At 39.9% G+C, this 24,788-nt stretch overlaps 1 protein-coding gene across 2 annotated transcripts; it reads right to left on the bottom strand.

Annotated features, from left to right (window-relative positions):
• Positions 1-3,867: 3,867 nt before the first annotated feature.
• On the bottom strand, positions 3,868-24,788 carry kcnj19a (potassium inwardly rectifying channel subfamily J member 19a). 2 transcript variants are annotated; one of them, XM_026164257.1, is made up of 3 exons: positions 23,767-24,788; positions 9,600-9,816; positions 3,868-4,930 (listed from the first exon to the last, which is right to left on the bottom strand). In XM_026164257.1, the coding sequence occupies exons 1-3, from the start codon at positions 24,430-24,432 to the stop codon at positions 4,266-4,268; spliced, it is 1,548 nt and encodes a 515-aa protein (XP_026020042.1). In that variant the 5' UTR covers positions 24,433-24,788; the 3' UTR covers positions 3,868-4,265. The 2 variants fall into 2 exon arrangements, with proteins under 2 accessions (XP_026020042.1, XP_026020043.1); XM_026164258.1 differs by lacking the exon at positions 3,868-4,930 and adding an exon at positions 7,064-9,026.

Here is a 24,788-nt window from a genome sequence, read left to right as displayed (position 1 = left end):
ACCATGTCTTTAATACCAGAGAATCCAGGCTGACAAATAAATAAATAAATAAATAGATAATAAAAATAAAGTGATTAACATCTTAATTTAGCCAAGACGAAACAATGGCACAGTGACCCAACCTGTCTAGTGCATGAATTAAACATTGTGATCACTTGTATCAAAATCTACACTGAGGTCTGAGACAAGAAGGACAGTAACCATGTTTGCATTCACAAAGATTTTAGGCCATTAACAGCTGTCTCAGTGCTCTGTGATGAACGTTAAGCAGATGGAAACTTTTTTAAGTAGCTGTTGTTGGTTGATTGAAACGCCCTTTCTCTAAAAGTGGAGAAAAGAAAGTAGAATGTAAAGTGAAGAGAACAGAAATGATGTAGATAGATTAGATTTCTTTGAGTGTTTTTACCACTGAAAAGTTGTTGGGAGGCACTTGAGTTAAGAGCTGACTTCATTATCTTTGTTGCAGCTTGGTAGATGCTATAACAGCTTTGGAATTGGAATAGTATGTGGAGCTCATCATACTAGTATTTTAATGATTTAGTGATTTTCTTTTTTAAGACGCCTGCTTAGTAATCTATGAAGAGATACAGAGAAACAGAAACAGTAAACACAGAAACAAATGAATTGCAACATTACTCTGTGATGCTGTTAATCTGGTAATCGCTCATTTTAACCTTTTAATTGTATTTTGTAGTTGGTAAACCGGTGCCATCTTTCTCAAAGGACCAGATCGCTGATAAATACTCATGGCAGGGGACATCCCAGAGGTGTTTTTTCTTTGCATATGCAAAACAAATATGCAAATGAGTCATTATTGAGACTAAATAGAGATGGATTTAGAAGACTGTCAAGTGCTGAAAAACCACTCGTCCCTCTCTCCGTTATAGAAAAAATTAAATACTGTGTTTAAATTTCAGAGTGGGCAGTGGAGAGCCCTGAAGAAGAATACAGTGAAAGATACAGAGATCTCCATACTCAAACTCACATATACACCTCCGCTGTGTGCTTAGCCCCCACTGCTGGAGCGCAGAGAAGCTCCCATGTTGCCGTGGTGACTGCGATGGAAACAAGGGGCTTGTTCTTGACTGACGGCCGCTGCATTTGTTTGTTGTGTGTCAGTGTGTCTTCAGATGCACATGCATATGCGTGTGGTTCAGTCAGGCACGTTTCCCTTTTAAACACCACGAGTGGCCTAATTAACCATTCATTCACAGTTGGTGCAACACAACACAAACAACTGGCTCGCTGTGGTTTATAAACGAACCAGTTATACATCAAAAGATCCCCCAAACAAATCCATCTAAAATAGAATAACAAATTAATTTACTTTTTTTTTCATAGAAAAGAAATTGGTGTTCTTTGTCATTTAGGACATTTTCAACCCCCTCATTTTTGTGCTGTGGCATAGAAAGGCTACTAATGAGCCTCTCATTGCCTCGTCTTGTTATTAAGTATTAATGTTCCTGTTATTTTTAACATGTGGAGACATCAATTTTGGGGTCATTATAGCAGAGGCTCAGACCCTCACAAAACACCTCTGACTGTCTAAAACTGTGTGCCCAGATGTTACTTTAAATAAGCAGAGGAGGTGGCAGCGATGGCAGTGCCACTGCTGGAAGGTTTTTACATTTGCCTGTGGCTGTGACAGAAAGTCTGTTGATCTATGCGTGTGTTAAGAAGGTTATATATATTTAACTATATTTTTGTGAGATAAATAATTTCTTGTGAATCTCATTCCCTTCTCTTTTTATCCTGTGGAACATTCTTTTGTTTTATTTGTTGACTTAACTTTGGTTTTATATTTTTCTTTATATTTCTTGCTTTTGTAGGAGCTTTTCATCATCCCCGGTATAAATGTTAATTTCCAGTATACTGACGAATCAGGATTCAAGACGTGAACCAAACTTGTGACTTTAGCAGTGCTAGGGAATTTGGACTGCTTATTTAAAACAGTCATTTTGATTTTTTCACTCCTCCTCCTCCTCGTGTTGTAACACAGAAAACTAAAATAAATCTAATTTTCTGCTTAGTGACATGCTGTAACAGTTGTCAGACCACAATACACAAATCAGCTGTTTAATCGGCATAATTCAGGTAAGCTTCAGTTTGTTGGACTCGGATGTTATTCTCTGCTGTTTGATTTGGGCAAGCAAAATAAATAAACCGCCATCCAAACATGATGTCAGAATTGATAACTTTTTCCACTATTGATGGTAGATCTGTTGCATACCATAAATCTATGGTCGTTAACTGGCAGGTTTGAAACCATAAGCGTCTGATGAAACTTTGGCAAATGAACTTGTTTATTGTCCCAGTTAGCAGCTTATGACACTCTATTTATTAGTAAATAGAGTGTCACTTCTGGTTTTGGCCTTGGCTCGGTGCTGAATTTGTTGGTTTTCAGATTTGTTGCTATATAAATATAATTGAATTCCCCTGAATTAAATTATGGAGCACAAAGAAGTAGTAAACCAGCACATAACCCCGCGTAATAAAAGCAGTCTGTCACTTTTGGACATTTCTGTTCTAGTCGCACTTGGTATGGTTTTCATATCCCTTAAAAGTCAGAAACTGGATTAGTTCATTTGAGTTTGACTATTTTTCTCAAACTAGCACATAAAACTATAAATGGTCTTTCAATTACCCCTTTCCAAATTTCAGTAATAATTGCACTATGGGTGGCTCTCAGCTGTTGGTGGAAAAATGATTGCTAAAGAATGCATGAATACGATATGAGGTTATTAATATTTATTAGCCTATTACATAAAAAACCATAATACTTCAACTTTATTGATCATTCAATCAATAGATTGTGAAATAAAATGTAAAAAATGAACCACAGCTAGCTACATAAAACTGTCTCACTCTCATCAGAACTTTCTTCTTTCTCCTAACTTATCACACTCTTTCTTTCTTTCTTTCAGTAAAGCTATTATTATCCACTTCTGGCAAATCATACACAGCATGAGAAGAGTGGCAAAGCACATGTGTAGTTAGCAAACATACAAGCGCACTCAAAGCTCTCAGTGCAGCTATATTACAGGAATAGAGTGTGTGAAGCATATGTAGGCTCTGTGTAAAGTGAGTGGGTGGCCGAAGCTGCAGATTGATGGGAGACCCCGTGCGTACTGTTAAAGCCAGTCAAAAATCCTTTTCCCTCCCTTCCTTCCTCGCAATAGGAAAATTGAGGCTTTGGTCTTCTCTGGATATGCTGACTCTGTATTTGATGATGATGATTTTGTTTTTGTTCCTTAAATTGCATCCATGCTGTGTTGTGTGTTTATACTTGGATTTCATTAAGCCCTATGTGTTCAGGGTTGTCCTACACTTTCAATCTACTATTTCACCTGCTTTTGGTACAAATGCTGACCACATGCAGAATGACAGTTCAATAAATCTATTGTGTTGGCATAAGTTGATAAAAAACAATAAGCCCCACTAACCAAATTGGTGTGGTCGTGTGTTCTGAAATATACTGGCGTGAAGACGGTACACTGCGTTTGGATATGCTTGTTAAACAGGATGCCTCAGCTGACCACATTCAGTCTGCAATAACAGGTCATCTATAATCAGCTTCCATTCTCCAATAAACACATATTTATATTTTCCATCTTAACAGCAGTGTATCTCATTATCATCTCCCTCTCTCTGATAGCCACTTACTGCACCACGGAGTTATGGGATTGTTCCTGCATAGTGTCGCTTGCCAATGTGGTAAAATTACGGGCATTAACAACAGCCTATTAAAGCTACAATTGCATCGCACTGCTGGATTACTTATTGATATTTGGCAGAATTGCAGCACTAAAAATTTTAATGTAAACATAATAAATTCTGGGGGGGCGGTAATAAAAACACAATAAAGAGAAAGATCAAACAGCATTTATTATCATCTTAATATAATTTATATTTAGATAAAACTAAGATTGACAGTTAAGTGTAGTGGTGCATACATTAAACAATGGATTTAGTGTATACATGCACAACTCTTGCAGAATAATCAAGTTTGCTTTAAGCTCAAAGTTTGTGTTTTCTGGTTTTGTGTACCAAAGCGTAAATTAATAATAGCATAGCCTCTGCTAAGCACAAAATCACAGTAATTCCAGTAAAGATTTAGTCTCAAGAAATAAAAATGAATAAACCTCTTGTTTTTTTGTTTTAATCAAAGCCTCCAAGGGTAAAGTACATCTTTGACTCTTCTTTTCATGTGTTTGTGGTCAGAGGTCACTGTCTGTATGTTGTTATAGTCCAGGACTGTCTGGATTTCAGCGGTCGGCATTCATCTTCCTTAGCTTTGGTGGCAAGTTATCCTCCAACCTCCCACCGGCTGAAAGAAGTGGGCTGTGCATGGGAACCGGAGCAGGGGACAGCGTGGATGGCAGGCTGTGTTGGTACAGGTCTCCAGTTGACTGGGTCATGGGTTCAAAGCCCACCTTGAGAGACTTTAACCCTAGACGATTTGCTGCCTCGGGGCCAGGTGAGGAACTGAGACGTTGCAGCTTTAGGGGGAGGTCTCCGGTGCTGCAGGCCTTCTCTGAGTGCTGGGAGCTAAGCATAAGCACTTTCCTCTGAAGGTCCTCCTTCCCCGATGAACTCATCCTCTGCAATTTGCTTGGAAGTCGAACCCCAGTCCCTACATGATGGCCCCTTTCCTCAGTAGTGTTAATACAATCCACAGAAAACACGCGGTCACGTCGGGCACCGTGGCTCTCAGTCAGTGCGGGGGTAGGAGTAGACAGAGGCGATGGGAGAGAATTTTTCTCTTCATGCTCCTTGACACTGTACGGTGGTGTCGGCACCTCGAACGTGCTGTGGAACTGAGAGTAGTCGACCCTGAAAAAACCCTCTTCCAGGGACATTACTGGTAGGAAACGATGGCCCCATAAAACCTCATCCTCAGTGTATGACGTTCTTGCCTGGCATGTCATACCTAGAAGAGAGTGACGGCAGTAATAATTTTAATAACTGCTATTAAATGGGGTTTCAGCAAAACAATTATAGGCTGATAACGAGGAATCTGTAGGATCGGCATCACTGCATGCTATCTCTTTCCTCTCTCCTTTATTTCTTGTGATGACAGCTTCATGCTTTGCTCTGTGTGATTATCCAGTTCAGTTTAGTCACGTACTAGAAGATTTAAAATAAACCCACATGAAAGGGCTATTGCATTTCCCAGTTCATAAAAGTAACAAGAGGCTTTTACACCCTAATGTTTTTATTTTCAAAGCTTGCCATGTTCCAATACTGATGTACTGTAATGGAATATGTGAGATGAAGATCATTATATATATATATTAGGGGTGCAACGATATTCGTATCGATATTGAACCGTTCGATACAGTGCTTTCGGTTCGGTACGCATATGTATCGAACAATACAAAATTTGTAATTTATTTTATCAACTTTCCTTCTGACGATGCTGTCTGTGTTGAGCGCTCAGTGGATCTGCGTTCAACTACTCCGCCTAGGGTCGACAGTGCAGCCTAGGCGGAGTAGTCGAACGCAGATTCACTGAGCGCTCAACACAGACAGCATCGTCAGAAGGAAGAGCGCAGGGCAAGCTAGCGAGACAGAAGTTAAGCTCTCCTTACATCATGGACCTCCCCCACTCTCATTCAGATCTGGCGTTTGGAATTATTTTGGTTTTCATGTGACGTATGACCCTGAAGGTAAGCGAGTCATGGACTAAAGTAAAACAGTATGTTGGATGTGCCATGCAATGCTCAATTACATGGGTGGGAACTAGTGTGTTAGCGCAGTTAGCTCGTTAACGTGTTGGCCGTCTAGCCCCATGCACGGGTGATCGGCAGTAGCTCGTTAACGGAGATTTGCCGTGTTGTGGCGTTAAGGTCATTTCAACGAGATTAACCTGAAAGCACTAGTGGGAACACAACGAATATGACTGCACATTTACACCGACATCATCCTAGTGCAAAGACAAGTGGAAGCAGAAAAAAAACAAGCAAGCATGCTACTAACTTTAGCCGAGTCATTTAGACAGCTGTTTAATATGCTGCTGAGAATATAGCCCAGAAGAAGCGGATAGTATAGCTTTTATTTTGGAAAGAGACATTTCTCTGTAATAAACTCTCTTTTCCAAAGATGAGTGATTCCTCAATCAGATACAGGGCTCGCAATATCGCTAGCTCAACGTCCCGGGGCTAGCGATTTTTTCAGTCGGGCTACCAAAATCTATCTCTTCCCTGCCCGTCGGGCTATTGTAGGAAGGAAAAATATATGTCAATGCTTTTGCATTCTTTCGGAAATGTAGCTGGGTAATTATGTCATTGGCATCGGTGAGCCACTGTCAATATGTGACATATTGAAATCGCGTTTGAATTTGCGCTTGTTTTTTTGCTTTCACTTTGCAATCGCGCAAACTGTGTATAGAGAGCGACAGCACTGATCTGTGAGTGATGATAATTTGCGCACCAATTCCTCTGACATCGTCTTATTAATCGTTAGCTTACTATGCAAACATGACAAGTGAAATCTCCCGCAGCTTAAACATGTGAGAGGTTGATCGCGCAGAGAATCGCTGAGCTTATGTGAGTGCGTGTGTAAAAGCAGCAAGATTTATATTTGACTACGATGACCTGGATGACTGAGAACCTTCACAGACAGATATATATTTTAGTTCTGCTGAGCCAAATAAGACAGGTCAGGGTGAAGAAGTGACAGCCAAAGAAAAGCTTACCACAAAACGGAAAAGTTATGACAAATCAGACTATAAGGCAAAAAGAAAGTGCAGCTTTATGGTTTCATGGACAAAAGAATTTCTGTGGCTGCAATATGACGAGCTAAATAACCAGGGCTGCACATAAGTGGTCCGCACGTGCGCATTCGCTGTCAAAATAAAAAACACGCACAAGGGTTAGGGTTAAATTTAAAAACTGTACTTTTGAGTTAAAATATATATTTATAATTTTAATAAATGACAAATTAAAACGGCATGAACATTTTTTTTGTATCGAAAAAATATCGAACCGTGACACCAAAGTATCGAACCGAACCGAACCGTGAATTTTGTGTATCGTTGCACCCCTAATATATATATATATATATATATATATATATATATATGCATATATTTCTTTCCTGGATTTCATAAGCTTTGTAAGTTTATCTTTCCTTGATCTGGTAAATTATTTTCACATTTTCTTCCATTAATGGTGGCTAAAGTTGGCAGATGGTTTAGGCAAAGCTGGTTGTGATAATTGCTCATTTAAATCTGATCATCGTGATGCTCTTACATCAAAACAACATGGCATGTGTTCTGTCTTTACTTGTCTTTATTTAACTCTCTGTGTTGATTGCAGCTTCAGTCTTCGGCCAGCTAGAAGAAAATCATCTGTTGGCAAACTGGGATCAGTTTTCATCATGCTCTGGTGGAGGGCCTAAATTATAGATGATGTATTAAGCAAAGATTTCTAGTAATGGGGGTGCCTGTGCGTCTGCTTTGTGTACACGTTTTCCATTTGACCTGAGGCTTGTAAAGTAATTTTCTTGACTTTTGGATGTTTGTTGGAGGTCATTCGTGATCAATAATCACTTAGTTTGAGTTTCTTTTCTGATCCAATGGCTTTGCTACAACCTGAGCTCTTCTGTGAAACACTACAGTTGGCTAAAGAGTAGGAGTCTGATCCAGTCCCTCTGAGGGATGATATGTTCTGTGTTATGTCATAACCTGATGCTATTCCAGGCACACGACTCATCTTCATCCACAGAAACTCTTCACCATTTCTGTATTTTTTTTCTAATTGCCTTAAGGCTCAGCTTTAATTGCAGTTGCAAGTTTAGGATAATTTTCCAGCATTTTCTCCACTCTTACCAGTAAAAAACTGAACTTCAGTTGATTATAGTTGCACAAGACAACAGTAATATCAATGCAATGGAAGCTTTTGGGTCGAGTCTGACAGGCATGCTAGTTAAGGTTCATCATTTAAGCATACTTTAGGTATTCTGGTTAATGTCTACTGCTTTTTGCATAAAAATAAAAGCCCTCGGCACATCAAGACTTTATGTAAAATTCCTGACACTGGCAGAGGTTAGAGAGTACATCAACTTCATTTGCTGAGTGTTATGTTAGGGTCAGCGAATTTACATAGTTGCACGTCATCTGCATATTGTCAAGGGGCAGCCTAAAGATGAAGTCAATATACCATTAAAAGGACAAAAAAAAAATCTTATGCCATGTTGACTGCCCTTTAGTTTTATAGTTTCTTATATAGAGCTAACAAATTCTGCCATTCTCAGTTTTCATCTCATTAGGTTGCCAGAAGTCAGCACCAGCATGGATCTTGTGTGATGCTGGGTTCAAGCGACAACCCATGTGATCCTGTTCTATTGCCACACAGAAGAAACTAACTATAACTCGTTGTTTAAAATCAGACATAAACGAGAGCTTGGAATTGATTTTAGCTGTCAGAATTTTTTTTTATCAGCAATGAAATTAAGTAGTTTTGTCACATTGTTGAAAACAGAAAAAAAAATGCCTTGAAGACATAAACTAAAACTGACAAGAATTAGAGCCACTGCATGGTAATCTGTCAAGTCTGGTTGAAACAAAGTGAATGAGTAGGAGAGACGATCAACAAGCTGAACAGCTGTGTCAGCAGCAGCTGGATATACCGGGAAGCTGTTAATGTGTTTGGGGTAATGGGATGTGGGTTAGTGTGAAGATGCACATACGGAAATGACATTTTAAAAATATGCTTATTTTTATTATTGTTATTATTTTTAAGCATTCCTTTTCCATACAGTTGACAGCATATTGTGGACAATTGTAGGTGACACTTCCAGGGCTTTCCTCTTCTACTCCTCAGCTCCGAGTGCTGTGCACTGCGACACTAGACTTCTAGCTGCACCCTGATTTAATGGTGTTATCAACAGAGCACAGCCGTGTTGCCTGCCTGGCTTCTCACTTCCCGCTGATCCTTCCCTTCTGCTCTAAGCCTATTCAGCTCCATGGTTTCTCCTACAACAGTGACACAGGCAGGGTTATGGGGGGATGCCTAGAAGCACGGCTGAAAAGAAAAGAGGAGGATGGATTTATTTGTATTGGACTTTTGGGATGAATCATTGTGTTAAATATGCAACAGAGAGATCTGTGTTGTTGCTGAGGGTACTCCAGCATGGCTGCCTGTAGCGTACAGCAGCGGCTTTATACCAGTGTCTCACACCCTCTGAATTACTTCTGCGCTCAGCTGTCATGTGAAAAATTGAGTGGAACTTCAACTAAAACCTCATTCATCAAAGTGACACACGCATCTATGACCACAGGGTTTTATTATGCATAGAGTAGACATAAACTAATTCTGCAGAAATAAAATATCCCTTGAAATTCAATCAGTGCGTCATTCTCATGTGTTGATGTCATCCTTGGTTTCTCCAGTTCTTGTGCTGTTCAAATATGCCAAACTGGGAAGGTGGGGAAATTAGATTCCAGATTATGAGTATCTATTTGATAGGAGCGTTATGTGGCTTGTTATTAATGTTGGACTTTACATTTAGATTGGGAGTGAGTAAAGCGGGGAGAGAAAACAAACAATGGGAATGGGGAAGGACACAGTTTAAAGAAATGACGTAAGATTGCTCACCGGTAGTTTCAACGATGCCCTCGAGGATAACGACAATTTCAAACTGTTCACTCATGAGAGAGCGCTGGGATAGGTCAAAAAAGGGGCTCTTGGGATTAATTTCATGACAAATGGTGAGAGGGGATACCAGAAAGAGCTGGTCTGCACCCGTTCCAAAGCCTACATCCAATTCGCACTGGTCCAGAGGCAGGAACTCGCCCTCAGGTGTCTGACGAGACTGAAAGATAAAAGTCACACATAAGTAGACGGAGACAGAGGAAAGTGTAAAGAAAGCAAAACAAAAAGATACAAAAATAAAAGAAAGAGACAGGGAAGTGATAATTACATTCATGTAGTCTTTAAAAAGTCAATTGAGTTCTTCTGTCCACCTATAAATGAAATATTTTTGTATTCTACTTGGTACTTTATGACAATGTTAAAATGCCCAGTATTACAAGTCCAATGGAAAAGTGTGGCAAGTTAAGTACCTCATTTGTAATTGAGCTGTATATGAAAAACTATTTAAGCTGCTTTAGCATGCTTGTACTTTCTGCCCATCTGCAAACTGCTTTGCAACCCACTTCTGCTCCAACTACTCCTTTCATGCTGTTCTCAATGCTGCCTGCTTTCTCCTGTGCTGGGTTTTGTAGTTGATGTCTACCTTCAAATCTAAAGGACAGCAGATTGAAATAACATCAATTAATTCGAGTATAGTGGTCCAGACTCAACTGATATTTTAAAAGCAGACCGATAGACTATAGAAATATTATTACTTTCATCTAATTAATAAGTGTTCCAAAATTTCATGAGTCAAAAGGTGAGAAAATGCATTTCTCTTAAAATATATAACTCTCTCACTCTCTATATATAATCCCTCACTCTCTCTCTGTGCTATCTTGTTTGCCATGTCCACAGACTTTGCGCTTCACATTGATTTCTAGGAGAACTTGCAGGCAGACGTATGAGACAGCTGTGTTTGGACAGGACTTTCCCACAGAGCGTTAACTGGTGCGGAAGCATTTAATTGCCCAGATGATGTTAGAGCTCAGCACCGGGGTCCTGGATGTATTTTCTTCTTTCCTGTCTTATTCTGTCTAATCAATCTGTTCACCTTTTCTCTTCACATTTTCTCAATTAGCAGTCTGTTTCACCTGTTATTACAAAGTCTTTTAAATTTCAAGACATTTTCTGACATCCTGCTGCAAAAAGCCTTTCCGATTTTCAAAAGCTTCAGGGTGGGCCATTTATATGGATACACCGCAATAACATGGGAATGGTTGGTGATATTAAAGTCCTGTTTGTGGCACATTAGTATATGTGAGGGGGCAAACTCCTCAAGATGGGTGGTGACCATGGTGGCCATTTAGAAGTCGGCCATCTTGGATACAACTTTTGTTTTTTCAATAGGAAGAGGGCCATGTGACACATCAAACTTATTGGTAATGTCACAAGAAAAACAATGGTGTGCTTGGTTTCAACGTAACTTTATTCTTTCATGAGTTACTGTATTTACAAGTTTCTGGCCACTTATAAAACATGTTCAATGTGCTGACCATTGTCTTGGATTGTCAATGCAACCCTCTTCTCCCACTCTTCACACACTGATAGCAACACCGCAGGAGAAATGCCAGCACAGGCATCCAGTATTCGTAGTTTCAGGTGCTGCACATCTCGTATCTTCACACCATAGACAATTGCCTTCAGATGACCCCAAAGACAAAAGTCTAAGGGGGTCAGATCGGGAGACCTTGGGGGCCATTCAACTGGCCCACGACGACCAATCCACTTTCCAGGAAACTGTTCATCTAGGAATGCTCGGACCTGGCACCCATAATGTGGTGGTGCACCATCTTGCTGGAAAAACTCAGGGAACGTGCCAGCTTCAGTGCATAAAGAGGGAAACACATCATCATGTAGCAACTTCAAATATCCAGTGGCCTTGAGGTTTCCATTGATGACGAATGGACCCACTATCGTTGTACCCCATATACCACACCAAACCATCACTGATGTTCGACTAATGCCACTCTCCAGTGACATGCAGCAAGTCCTACGCTGTGGGCTCTTGCTGAATGAAGCTAGGATAGCCACTGATGTTTCTTCATTAGTGACAGTTTTCTTGTCCACATTTTGGCAAATCCAACACTGAACCAGTTTCATGAAACTTAGCAAGCAGTTTGCTAACTGTAGCATGGGAGATGGGTGGTCTCGCAGGGTGTCTTGCATTGAAATCTGCTGCAATGACCCGGTTACTGCGTTCACCAGATATCAACACAATTTCGATCCGCTCCTCACGTGTTAACCTCTTCGACATGTCAAAGGCTGTGAACAAAGAGAAACTTGTAACTAACTCATGAAAGAATAAAGTTACGTTGAAACCAAGAACACCGTTGTTTTTCTTGTGACATTACCAATAAGTTTGATGTGTCACATGGCCCTCTTCCTATTGAAAAAACAAAAGTTGTATCCAAGATGGCCGACTTCTAAATGGCCACCATGGTCACCACCCATCTTGTGGAGTTTGCCCCCTCACATATACTAATGTGCCACAAACAGGACTTTAATATCACCAACCATTCCCATTTTATTACGGTGTATCCATATAAATGGCCCACCCTGTATAATTAATGTGAAATATTTTCATAGCTATAAAAAATGTAGGAAGGGAAGATAAAAACAGGTGTGGGTGGGGAAAAAAAAGTCTTGAGAATCAAAGATTATTTTGGCAAAAATCCACATTTAAGATAATTAGGAACAATATCTTCTTTGGCATCGTGGAGCTCAGTTAAAGTCAGTTATCAAAAAAAGATGCTTAAACTCCTTTTAAAGTAAATTAATGTCATTAACTCCAAAGAAAATAATCTGCAAAAAGATGATTTTACTCTTTTCACAGATTAATTTTTAGATTCTTTTACATGACACCCTGCCTTCTCTACTCTTCTCTCTTTTTTTGGGTCATTGTTTTACCTCAAACCAATTATTTGGATGCGTCACTCACCAGCCACCCACCTAACAGCACACACTACTCCTCCACCTCAGCTCCACGCAGCTTCATAATGAACTCCCACACAGACTACCACACAGCCTCACCAGCTTCTCTGTAATGCTTTCTGCCATTTCTGGATCTTTTGTTCTTGTTGTGAATCTTAATAATAATCAATACACTATTCACTAAAACACAGTCCCCTCTTTCACCCCTGCCCGAAACACCAATGAAACTGGAAATTGGCCATTTGTAGGCTACTTAACACACCCCTAACCTAGCTGGGTCATCTGTTTACTGATCTAAGCCATTCTGTTTTACTCTGACCCAAATGAGTAACCACTAATTTTGCTCTGGCTAGAATAGAAATTATCCACTGGAGTTAGCTAGTTAAGCAGATGCTTGCTCCATGATTTGGTTAAAAAGCCAGTCTGCAGACTCATTGTTGATGTTTTCAGCCCACTGGTCACCAGCTGATTGAAGAGCGCACATTAAATTAAAGACACGGCTGTTGAAATATATTTGCATGCTTAGCCTAAACACTTATCTTATCACTTATCAGTTCCCAGAGTCAGAACCAGACACGGAGAAGCTGCATTCAGCTTTTATGCTCCTTATATCTGGAACAAACTCCCAGAAAGCCTCAGATTAGCTGAAACACTCAGTTTATTTAAATCCAGGTTGAAGACTCACCTGTTCTCAGCTGCATTTGAATAAAGCACCAAATCCACACTTTTAAGCTTAAATTTCAAAACTTACATTTAACTACTAATTTTATCTACTGTTCTGATTTTATCTGTTTTGATTTTATATACTGTTTTGTTTGTTTGTTTGTTTGTTTGTTTGTTTGTTTGTTTGTTAATTAGTTAGTTAGTTTATTTGCGTGTTTTAATCAATTTTAAATCATGCTTTTTATTTGTTCTTGTTTCTAATGTCTCTGTAAAGCACTTTGAATCACCTTGTTGTTGAATTGTGCTATACAAATAAACTTGCCTTGCCTTATCTAAGAGAAAGCTTTCTGCTTTCAACTTGCAATAGAAAAGGAGTGAGAGATGAAGAGGGGCTGTAGTGTTTGGAATGTAGCTAAAAGTAGCTGAAGTTGCAGATATGTAAACCTAAACCCTAAATCTGAGAGCAGACAGCTGCTGAAAGTTTCAGCATTCAGGGAATACTTCTGGTAAATGGTAAATGGACTGGTTCAAATATAGCGCTTTTCTACTCTATCTGATCACTCAAAGCGCTTTATACAACTAATTCATTCACCCAATCACACCCATTCACACGAGCATTTTTTCTAAGCTGTTAAGTGCTCCCTATCTAACATTCATGCACATTCACACTCCGATGGATCGAAGAGCAACATGGGGTTAGTATCTTGCCCAAGGATATTTTTGATTGAACCACCAACCTTCCGGTTAGTTGCTGACCTGCTCTACCATCTGAGCTACAGCCACCCCACTTCTTAACAACAGGGAAATAAATAATGATGTGCTATTTGGCCTTGAAATAAACCAGACCAGGTGATGTGCTGATGCCGGTCTTGCTACAGGTGCTCGACAGAAAACAGCAGTTGGAGACCACAGCACAAACAACCTTTATTGTGACTCTGTGCAATGAACTTGCAGTCATGTTTCCTTTGAAATGGTTGCTTCAAAAATGGGGTCTGTGACCACTTAGAGTCAGTTGCCATCATTAAAGCAACTGTGGTGCATTAAAATGGCAATAAAGTGGTAATAAGAGATTCCTGGTTGAAGGAGTCAAGTTTGCAATTCCATTAAATTTTTTGTGATAACAGTGATAAATAGGTGGAAATTTACAAATTTCTTGCTGTCTGTTGCAATTTTGTTGCCATTTGTATACACATAGACTGCTTACATTCAGAGTCCAGCCAGAATCTCAAAGATTTGAAACAGAAATTAGTGATGTCATTGCTCCAGGACATCATCTTAACAGCAGAATCAGACAGGAACTCAAGCAGCTTTGCTTTCATGTAAGAATATAACTAGAATACGACCAGTTGAGTGGAGTCCCCATATTACATATATTGCTTGCAGAGTGTTTGCAGTCTGTTATAAATCAGCAATTACTAGCAGACCTTCATTAGTCTAAAGGGGACTACAATCAGGCCCAATCCAACCACGACTGTTTGGACACAGTCTACCTTTTACCAGGGGACCTATGCAACCACACTGCGATTGAAAGTGGCTGCTGTAGTACTTTTAGATTGCTAAATGTGTAGAAATTAATTGGAATCATCTAAAAACTACAAAGGAAATTTCTGTCCTCTTCTTTATTCTCCTGTGTCTGGGCCATTAGATGAACATGTCTTCAAGAGAGCTTAAACACATAAGCCCACTTTTTTCATGTATAGTATAAAGTTTATGGAATAAAATACACTTTGCTTGAGCGTTTCTCTTGGTTTTTGGTGCCTTCTTTAAATGTGATGAAGTTTAAAGTTAGCTAGCCTAAAAATAGCCTAGTTAAGCTATAACTGAGCATGACGTGAATGTAGGTAATCAAGGCATTATACCGAATGGGAAAACTAAAGTAAAAGCAGAAACTGTTTATAAAATAATCCAAAGACGATACATCACATTTATCTGAAACACTGATGCTGACTAGTTTAACAAAATGTCATCAGGTAATTTTTCTGATGCATGCACATAGACTGCATATTAGTCTTAGCTAATGTGACGGTGCACAGAGATGGTTCTGCATTTTTTTTCCTCGTGTAAATTATCTCAAAATGTTGCAGCAGGTAATCATTAATCCAAACTCCAAACAACCGTGCATATTAAACAGCATGTCTATAAACATGATTTATTGTTAGAATCTGTATTCGTTTTACTAGATAATAAAGTAGCTACTGCTGAGTTTGAAGTGCTGCAAAAATAAGTTTAATTAATGAAAATTTTCTTTTAGTGTGCTTCTTTGTACTTCCCGCCCCCCGCGCTACAGTTACTAGTCCTAGTCCGATTTCATCCTGACCTGCCGGTGATATTGTCCTATCTCCCAGATGCAAACTGTGAATAAGGTGCGAGTAAACAGGTTTTGCATTGCCAGAAAACACTGCATTCTATTTCTATCTCCTGTGAATATCAATGAGATGCTCGTCTGGATTTATGTTGGGGAATGACTTTCGTGTCGAGCGGGCATTGTTCACTTGTCAGGTGCTTACAGGCCACTGAATACTATTTGGCATTGTTCCTCCTTTGAGGGTTATCTCATGTTAGCTTAGGGAAATTCTTCTTTTCACTTTCTGTCTTAGTCGCTTAAGATTAAAAAGATGGATGACTGTATGCAAACATTGACAGGCAAAGCTTCTTACAAAGGCCCCCTGGCACTCTCCTAGACTCCTTCTTGCACAAAGATCCCGAGATAGCTGAGCTTGTCTGCTTTTTTTTCCTCCTGTAAATCTGACATGCTGTTTCAACCAATCAACAGATTTTTCTCTCCAAGCTCTCACATAGTCAGACAGGAACTGTTTTTATTTCTTCTCCACAATATTTTTGGGGAGAAGAAGCACTGGATGAGCACACAAACATCTCTCTTTGAATTTTTACCTGTCACGTCTGATTGCTCACCATGCCCATCAACGACTCAGCTACTCATTATCATTAGAAAAGCGAGGCGTTTTTTTTTTCCCCCTCTGTGCTTGCAGTGGAAGTGTCTCAGTGGTGTGAATGATGCTCATGGATAAAGACAGGTGATAAATAAAACTGATTAGACCTAAAGGGTCCTGGTCTTCCTACTCAACTCCACTCCTGCTCGGCCAGACCCTCATCAATCAGCAGCCTCAGTGGAGATGGAGGTGGAGGTGCTTATAGGCAATCAGATCGACCGGCCGACAATCCGTCCAAATCACGTGCGCTTTCAGGCTGCAAGTTATGCACAGCCTAATCATTAGATTTAGAAAAGCCTTGGTTAACATTTCATTCAAGCCAATCCAGCCAAGACTGAGTGAGATTAATTAGAAAAGTTAAATCACAAGTTAAATTAATTGGGAGAAACAACCTGAGGTAGACTGCATGGTGTTCTTCTGCTCTTACAAACGAGACTGCAACTGCAAACAACTGCTTGTGTTTAAGACTGCTTACGAACGGGTTTAAAATAAATGTCTGCATCTTCCTACACTTTCAGCTGTTGAAAGGCAGAATCGCTTAATGTCGCCAGCCTCTGGTAAAAGCATAAAAGACGGCTCAGTTTCTCTGCAGAACCTTTGTTGCACCATCGTCACCAAGATGTGTTCCTACCACAGCAACTCAAGATTTCATTTTTTCTATTTAAATGTGTTACTTTTCTCCTTTTATATAACTGAACAACACTTACATAGAGCTTTCATTGCTTCGCCTAAAAGCTCCCTTTATCCAGTCAAGCAGCCATTTCTGCTTTACTGTAAATCGCTTTTTACATCATAATCAAATACAGTTTAATACACCTCTGCATGATCTGTTAATGAAAGAGCTCAGAGGGGAAACCTCACTGAGCTGAGCAGGCACACAATTACACAATTGAATTGTGAGACCAGCTTTTGGTGGATTTATCCACTTTAGAGAACGTTTGTCTAAAGGTGCTCTTTTATGAGTGTGGAAATGTCAACTGAGAAGAGGAGAGTTTTCCTATTTAACATGTTTTACCGAGGGTAAGGTCCAGGTTACTTTTCTTTGAGACTGCATATTTTTGTTGTGTGTACTTTTTACATAATAGAACTGAAAGAAAGCTATTCAAACACACATGGGCGCATTAATCGGACACACATAATTGAGTCTTGAGGCACAAGAAAAATGCGGCTCATCCTGATAATGTGAGACCAGCTATTGTGCACAGATCAACTGAAAAGCTTCCAAAGATGACACCTACTCAGGGCTGTACAACAAAGTTAATAGAGGCTCTCTTCTACACAACAGGGGGAGATGAATGATGGCAGAAAGATGTTAATCTTGAAATTTCGTAAATTAATGGTCTTATTTTTACTCTAAACGCAATCTTAATGCTGCCGTTCATTTCTAACGTGCACATTAGCGCCCATAAACTTTAAGCTCGGGCCAGTTAAACATGAAACTTAAAGAAGCATATTTAGGTCTAACACTATCCTTTAATGAAGGAGACGTGAGAATCCGTTTAGTTTTGGACGAGATCAAAGTAAAATGAATTTTATTAATTGGAAATTCTCTGCAGTACATACTAATAGACTAATCAATCTTCTAATCTGTGTTCTATTAGTTGCAGCAGTGCAAGATGGGCTTCGCTAATTGTGAATCCGTGTAAATTGCCATGACAACATAAGCAGTGCGTTTGCGCTGCTCTAACTTTACTGCACAGCTTCATTTGTGGCATTATTAACATACAGCTTAACGGGCTCTGCATACAAGCATGAGAAATTATATTGTTAGGAAATTAATTCCTTTTAGTTATTGAAAATGTGGCGCTTACACCTGATTTTAATCTGGTTAGAGGTGCACGTTGGTTAAGCCAAATTAAGAAAGAGCCACTTTTGTGACTCATGTAACCCATTAATGTTGAATTGTAGTACACCCATGCAGTCCCTCAAAAACCAAAAATCTTCTGAGTTGAGATTAATTTTGGGCGATTGTTGAAACATGTTCACGTTTTTGAACCTTCCCTGCAAAAAAGTGGTATTTATATTTTTATGCTGCAACTGCATGTGGCTGCTCCACTGTACACTGTGCACCGTTTAACAAATAGCTCACTTTAATTAGTTTTGGGATCCAATCTCAAGCCTCTGGCAGTGAAGTCAGACACAGCGAGACAACATGACCTCCACTGCTCCAACACCTCGCCTCTTCTCCAACTTCCCACACTAGACTCAGCACACGGCTTCATAATTAGTTTATTGCTAAATCTTAACGTGGAGATAATACCAAAGGATGCTTTGCTGCTTTCTCGGTGCGTGAAAATATGCAGTAGTAGTAGAGAGCGTACTGGAAAGTAACAACCTGCCACATTTGCCTGAGTACAGAGGCATGTAAAGTCATACTGATGAGGTCGCTGTAGAGGCTTAAGCTCCGCTAAAATTAAAATGAGACAAGATTAGGTGTAGCTTGAAACGCTGAGACCAGGTTGGAAAGCCATTCAATTCTCCATGTGGCAACTTTGTGACTTTGGCAGATATGGTGTCACAATGTTCTTGGCCAAAATGTGTGTTTGTTGTCAGCGTGCACCCTGTGAGTTCTTCTTGTGTGGAAAATTCTTTAACGAGGCTCATGCTTTTAGTATTGTTAGGAGCCTAAAGATGCTGTATTTATGCAAAAATAATGGTCCAGTGCTTTACCCCTGATAGAAGAAAGAAAAACTTCACATTACAGATCCGGAGCAATAGCAAATGCCTCAGAAAGAAACCTTGGGAATCCAAGCTGTACATCTGTTCTTATGTATATTTGAGAATGCACACTCCGACATCAGAATGTTCTGTCCTGTGTGGACTGAATTATTTAAGTATAGAATACAAACACACGAGAAACATGAACAGAGCAGACTTTCCAGCTCTTGGACTCGCTCATCAATACATGCAGGGATTCGAGGTCTGTTTTTTCCAGCCCTCTGCAGCCTGATAGTATAATTGAGTCTTTTCTTATTAGAAAAAAAAAATGGAAATCAATTCCAGTTCTAGTGCCTGTGTAACCTGCTGTGCAATCCTCTGAGGAGATATGCAGCCACGACTATTTTACTCCCTTGTATATCTCTGAAATAGAAGGCACCATTCATACAGTGAAAATATTAAGAAAAAAAATCTGCCAGGCTCTACCCAGCTGTTTCACTGCTCACCATCTCTTTCAATCAATGTCCTGCACACTCACACCCACCTCCCGCCCTCACAGCTACACCAGAGTCATATTTTCAGCTTGGATGTTCCACCAGGATGCCCTCTGAGGCTGCTGTGGATGCCTTCCAAAGCTGCATTTCAGCTGCTTATGGTGGGACTTTAAATGTTGGCTGTCATTGGTCAGTCTTTTCCTTATTTCGTTTATAATGCAGGGATTCAAGGCCTTTTTCCATGTCCAGTGATCATCCACAGCAGTACTACAGGGCTCTTTCCAAACACAGCAGCAACAGCAATAACTTTTTGCAAGTTGAGCTGAATCCCTTAAATTCTAATTTTTAAGAGATGAGAAACAGCATATATGGCAGAGGATAATCACAAGGCTGCTTCCTGTCTGAACATCGCAAACACACTGTGTTAAATGTTGATTTTTGACTTTATCTAACAAAGATTGTGCTAAATTGTCCCTCAGTGCGGTGCCGATTTCTTCTTGGCTTAAGAAAGCAGTGAGCAGTGTTCCCCTCTGCTAATACGAGCCACAAACCTCTCTTTGGCTTCTTGGGCATGACCAAAATGAGAGGGAAAACCAAAAATTTTGCTCGTAGGCGTGAGCTGATGGCCCAAGGCGCTTTTCAAATGAAGGCTCGGTGTGTCCATGAATTCCAGTAGGAGGTGAGACAGACTGATATGTGATTTTTCTGTGTGGTTTTTAGTGTATTTTAGTTGGCAGAGAACAAAAGGACAAAGAAATAAAGCAGAAATAAGGTTACTTATTACTTTACGTTTGTTCTTTCACAACTGGGGAGTCTGACAACAGGCTACTCTACCTTTCTTTTTACATATGCATGAGGGGTACAGCCCAATTCCCTTGATTGTATCCGCGTTTCGGTCAATTGCGTCATTCTCTTGCATCTTATTTCCTCTCATGAAAACACAAGGCAGGAAAAAAAGGAACTGTCTTTTTGTCTGAGCCTTCATCTGAAGCAACGTCCATTTTTTATTTAATTTTTTTACATTTTTGTCTAGTGACAGGGACACAGCTGGTCTGTCCGTCACTCTGATTTCAAAGTACGATGGCAGCTTTTGTTCGTTTAGAGTTTGCACAAGTAATGTTACTACCATCAGCGCAGCGGCCACAGCACACGATATTTGAATGTGTTACCTGCACTGCATTTATATTGTGTTTATTTCTGTCAGACTTCACTGGTAGCATAAATAATGGCAACAAATAACTAATTTGAATCAACATTTAAAAAAAAAAAATATTCTCTTTATTATTTCATATTAATCCCAGTTGTAACCTTCATATTTTTTCATTTTTGGGCTAATAAATCAAACTGTCTGTGTAATATTTATGGTAAGTGATTAAAGGCATTGCATAAGAACACTAGGGTAAAAAAAATCTTTATTAAAATGTATGGTTCTTTTGACAGTCAGACCTACAGTTGCATGGTTCTAAATTTAAATGATGAAGTAAATAAAAAAATGCTATTGATGCTGACTTTTCTCTTATTCTTCTATTTTCTCATTTTAATGAGCTGACAAAAGCACTTTCAATGTGGAATGATTTAAGAGTAAAGTGAAGACTGAGTCTGTGGATTTACCTAAATTCTCTTATTTAATTGTTCTCCAAACACTACAAAGACGAGAAGATGCTATTTAATATAATAGAAACCTTGAGAAATGTGCTGGTACAACCCACCACTGTTTAAAGACATTAAAAAAATGCCTTGCAGCGCTGGATGAAGGAGTTGGTTCAGCTTTGTGCAAATCTCGTTTGATGCTTGTTTTGATTCCCACAGGAAACGGAGCTACGCAGGTGTTTTCAAATTCAATTCGGCTAAAGTGCTTCATGCAGAGTGGAGGGAAAGCTGATCGTTGTCATCTGTGGTGTCCCACTTCTTTTTTTGTTTTAATGAGTTTGGTAAGAAATACTGCGCAATGAAAAGATTTAGTAAGGAAACGAACTACTTTAACCACACTGGTGGCAGCAGGAGAAAATACCCGCTCATTTACATCTCTGCATGTAAATGAGGCGTTGAATGCTTTATAAGTTTGCAAGTTACAGTTTATGAGAAGCAAGAGGAAACGCCTCAGTTCAAAAGACTAACGAGTAACGAACATCGTATTGCAGGCACAAACTTTCTGGGTTGATTTGTGTAGATGTCCAAAGCTTTTCCAGATAAATCTGCAATAGTTTTTAGTATTTGAACCCCACTGATACAACTATGTTTCTGCTTGCAGTTCAAATGATAGAGATTTACAGTTGAAGTTGAATTTTGATGCAGTGTAAAAACATTTGTTTTGATTTCTGAAGTTTGAGGGCTGTTCGCGTATTCCACTTTAGTTTCTTAAACTCTGCCTCTCTTTTAAACTCTTTCTAAACAAGTTAAATGATTCCACTGCCACTAATGTCTTTGGGTATCTTATGATGAGGCAAGACTTAAAAAAGGCTGTAGTTCAACAGCACCACCAACATTTCTACACAGGGACTGCACTAAAAGGCATCCAACTTAAAACAATACAACTATGGCAGTAGTTTAATTCAGCATCGTATTTGATGATAAATATTTACACGTATGTAAATCCTAAACAAGGCTTGTGGTCTGTGCACTGACTCACCAGACTGTTAGTTTTTTTTCTTTGTGTGTGTGTACTCTGGCAGTGCTGCTACAAATATTCTGTCTTGGTAAGAGAGTCTTTGAAGCGAAAGAATAAGGTTAGACCAGAAAGCCCTTGAGCAAAAAATGATAAAAAAAAAAAATCTAAGAAGCACACAGTGGATGCTGTATTTATTGTATTTCACAGAGAGGGGGAGTGTAAAGAGGATGTGGGGTTGGCATAGGTCTTGGAATATATACTGATTGTATTTCTGGCAGTCTGGAAAGGAAGCAAATGGGTTTTACCTCAGCTCCATTTAAAAAAAAATAAAATTAAAAAAGGAGTTTCCATTCTTTTTAGTGATTTCATGTCTGTTCCAATCTCATTGACACTCCTGTTTGTTAAGTTTTGGATACCCATGTTATTAAAAAAAATTGCCTTCAGTTTCAACTTACTTAATTTAACACTGAGCTCCAGTGTACTGATGTACTGCAGTTCACACTATCACTGGTGTATTACGCAGGTGGAGAGAAGCCTATGGTTCAGTCTTACAAGGTAGGCGAGTGAAATCATCGCAAACATGTGCAATTTTACTTTCTGCCTATGGGGTTGTTCACTTTCTCCATGCTTGTAACTGTGGAATAGCACAGTCCTCCCTGCCTCCCTCTTTGCCTGAATGCATCATTAAGCTGACCAATGCTGTGCTTGATGTAGCTGTGCGGAGGAGAACACACATATAAACAAGCTCCAAGCACCTCTCTAATGCTGTTTGTCTTCTTTATGGCCCATTTTGCACATTGAACATGGATGTGGCTGAATGGAGCTCTATTACGATAATTAACACAGGGGGGCCTGTCAACCTTGGTGCTGTTTGTGGCAATTTTCTGCATTGCTGCCTGTTTTTAGAGTTTGAGGTTTATTAGCTGTATTCTCCCAAAATCTGCTAAGTTGAAGCCAAAATGGCACAAACCCACTTCAACAATGCATAAGCTTCTTCTTCTTTTTTTGCAGCTAAATTCAAACACTGCAGTGCTTTCTAACTCTTTTTAAATTTCAGAAAGGAAATTTTAAAAAAAATGCATCACCTTAAATACTTTTTATGTCTTAACACTCTCTCTCCAGAGCATTGTTTTACTGAGTCCAGTGATCTGCTGTGGTGTGTCAATCTCAGCTCCCTACTGATTCACTGAGTCTAACTTTCTATCAAACACAAGGGGGAGGGGCATCTGTCTGTCACATCTGCTTACTGATACACTTCTATCTGCCCATGTGTCACCAGTTGAAGCGGAGCTGATGCTGGACACAGTAGGGACCATGCACACTGCAGCCCCCCCCCCCCCAATGACAACACAGTATTTTCTCTCTTATTTCAGTGGTTTGTGAGGCACCCATCTGGCTGCTGCTCAGCTTCACCATATATACTTGTTATATACTTGAGCAATTTGCAGCTTGTCTTTGGCCTCGTGGGCTTAGGTTAGAGATTCAGCGATGCAAGCTGTCATTCAAGTGTGCAGTCACGCTTAAAATAAATGACCGTGGAAGCTTAAGGAAAGTAAAAAACAAACAAAACACGGGATGCCAGCCTTCAAAGAAAGTGCTCCACGCTGATGAGATAACGCAGTGCTGCTGAAGCTCCAGTGTATCAGCAGGGAGTCTAACAAGTTAGTGTAAGTTAACTACATTGCATCTATTTCAAAGTCATGATTTGCTTTACTGATGAAAGGAGATGTGGTCTAAAACGAACTGCTCTTACTCTTGCAGATTTAGCTTCTTTTTAAATTTATTATTATGTTATTAGCCGAGTGTGTCGATATTAAGCTTACCTTTATAAGCTTGCACCTGATCTGTGCGGACACCATGTGGCTGTTCCGTAGGTTGCCCACACGGAACATGAGGCACAGTTTGCCGTCTCGCAGAGAAATCACCGCGTCCTGACTGAACATGAGCGTTTCTGCGCGTTTCTTGGGTTGGGACATTTTTATGAACATACAACCGATGAGAAAAGCGTCCACTATGGAGCCCAGCAGCGATTGGAACAAGAAAAGGATTATGCCTTCCGGGCACTTCTCCGTAATGTACCGGTAGCCGTAACCAATTGTGGCCTCAGTCTCGATGAAGAACAGAAAAGCTGAGGGGAAGTTGTAAACATTGGCCACACAGGGGGTGTAGGATGAGTCGTGGCCATGATTTAAATCTCCTCTGATGTACGCAATGACCCACCACATCGATGCCATGACCAGCCATGCGATGGTGTAAGTTAGGATGAAGATCAGTAGGTTCCATCGCCACTTTAAGTCTACCAAAGTGGTGAACAGGTCAGAGAGGTATCTGCTGGTCTCTCCACCGAGGTTTCCGTGCTGCACATTGCAGCGACCGTTCTTCTCCACGAAACGCTGGCGTTTTTTCTTGACCGGAGCAGAAAAAGATGAAGCCCGATTTGTGTTAACCACCTGATAGTCTTCGCCAAATTTTCTACGAAGTGCCGCCATTTCAGCTCTGCTGAAGAAAGTGGGGGAAAATACTTGCAGTTTAATCCATGCTTTGGTTGTTTTAGCCTCCAAAACACTGGTTACCTGTAGTGCGTAAAATGCGCCATGGCCACTTTAGCGCGCACATGAAATCCTATGAATAAAAAAAAAAAGAATCGTGCGTATTTCAGTGCTTTTAAAGCACAGTCATCATCCTCTCAGATAAAAATTTCCACTGTTCTGCCAGTTACTTTACATGACATCTGAGGATCGCTGACTGTAGCTGTGCGCTCTGCTCAGCCTCCCCACACTCTAACTGGTGTGATACTCGCCAGTGGAACGAAATACGATGAGTTGTCTACCATTCACAGCCTCTG

This window comes from Astatotilapia calliptera, chromosome 4, assembly GCF_900246225.1.
Source record: "Astatotilapia calliptera chromosome 4, fAstCal1.2, whole genome shotgun sequence".
Lineage (NCBI taxonomy): Eukaryota > Metazoa > Chordata > Actinopteri > Cichliformes > Cichlidae > Astatotilapia > Astatotilapia calliptera.
This window is presented reverse-complemented; position numbering and strand designations above follow the sequence as displayed.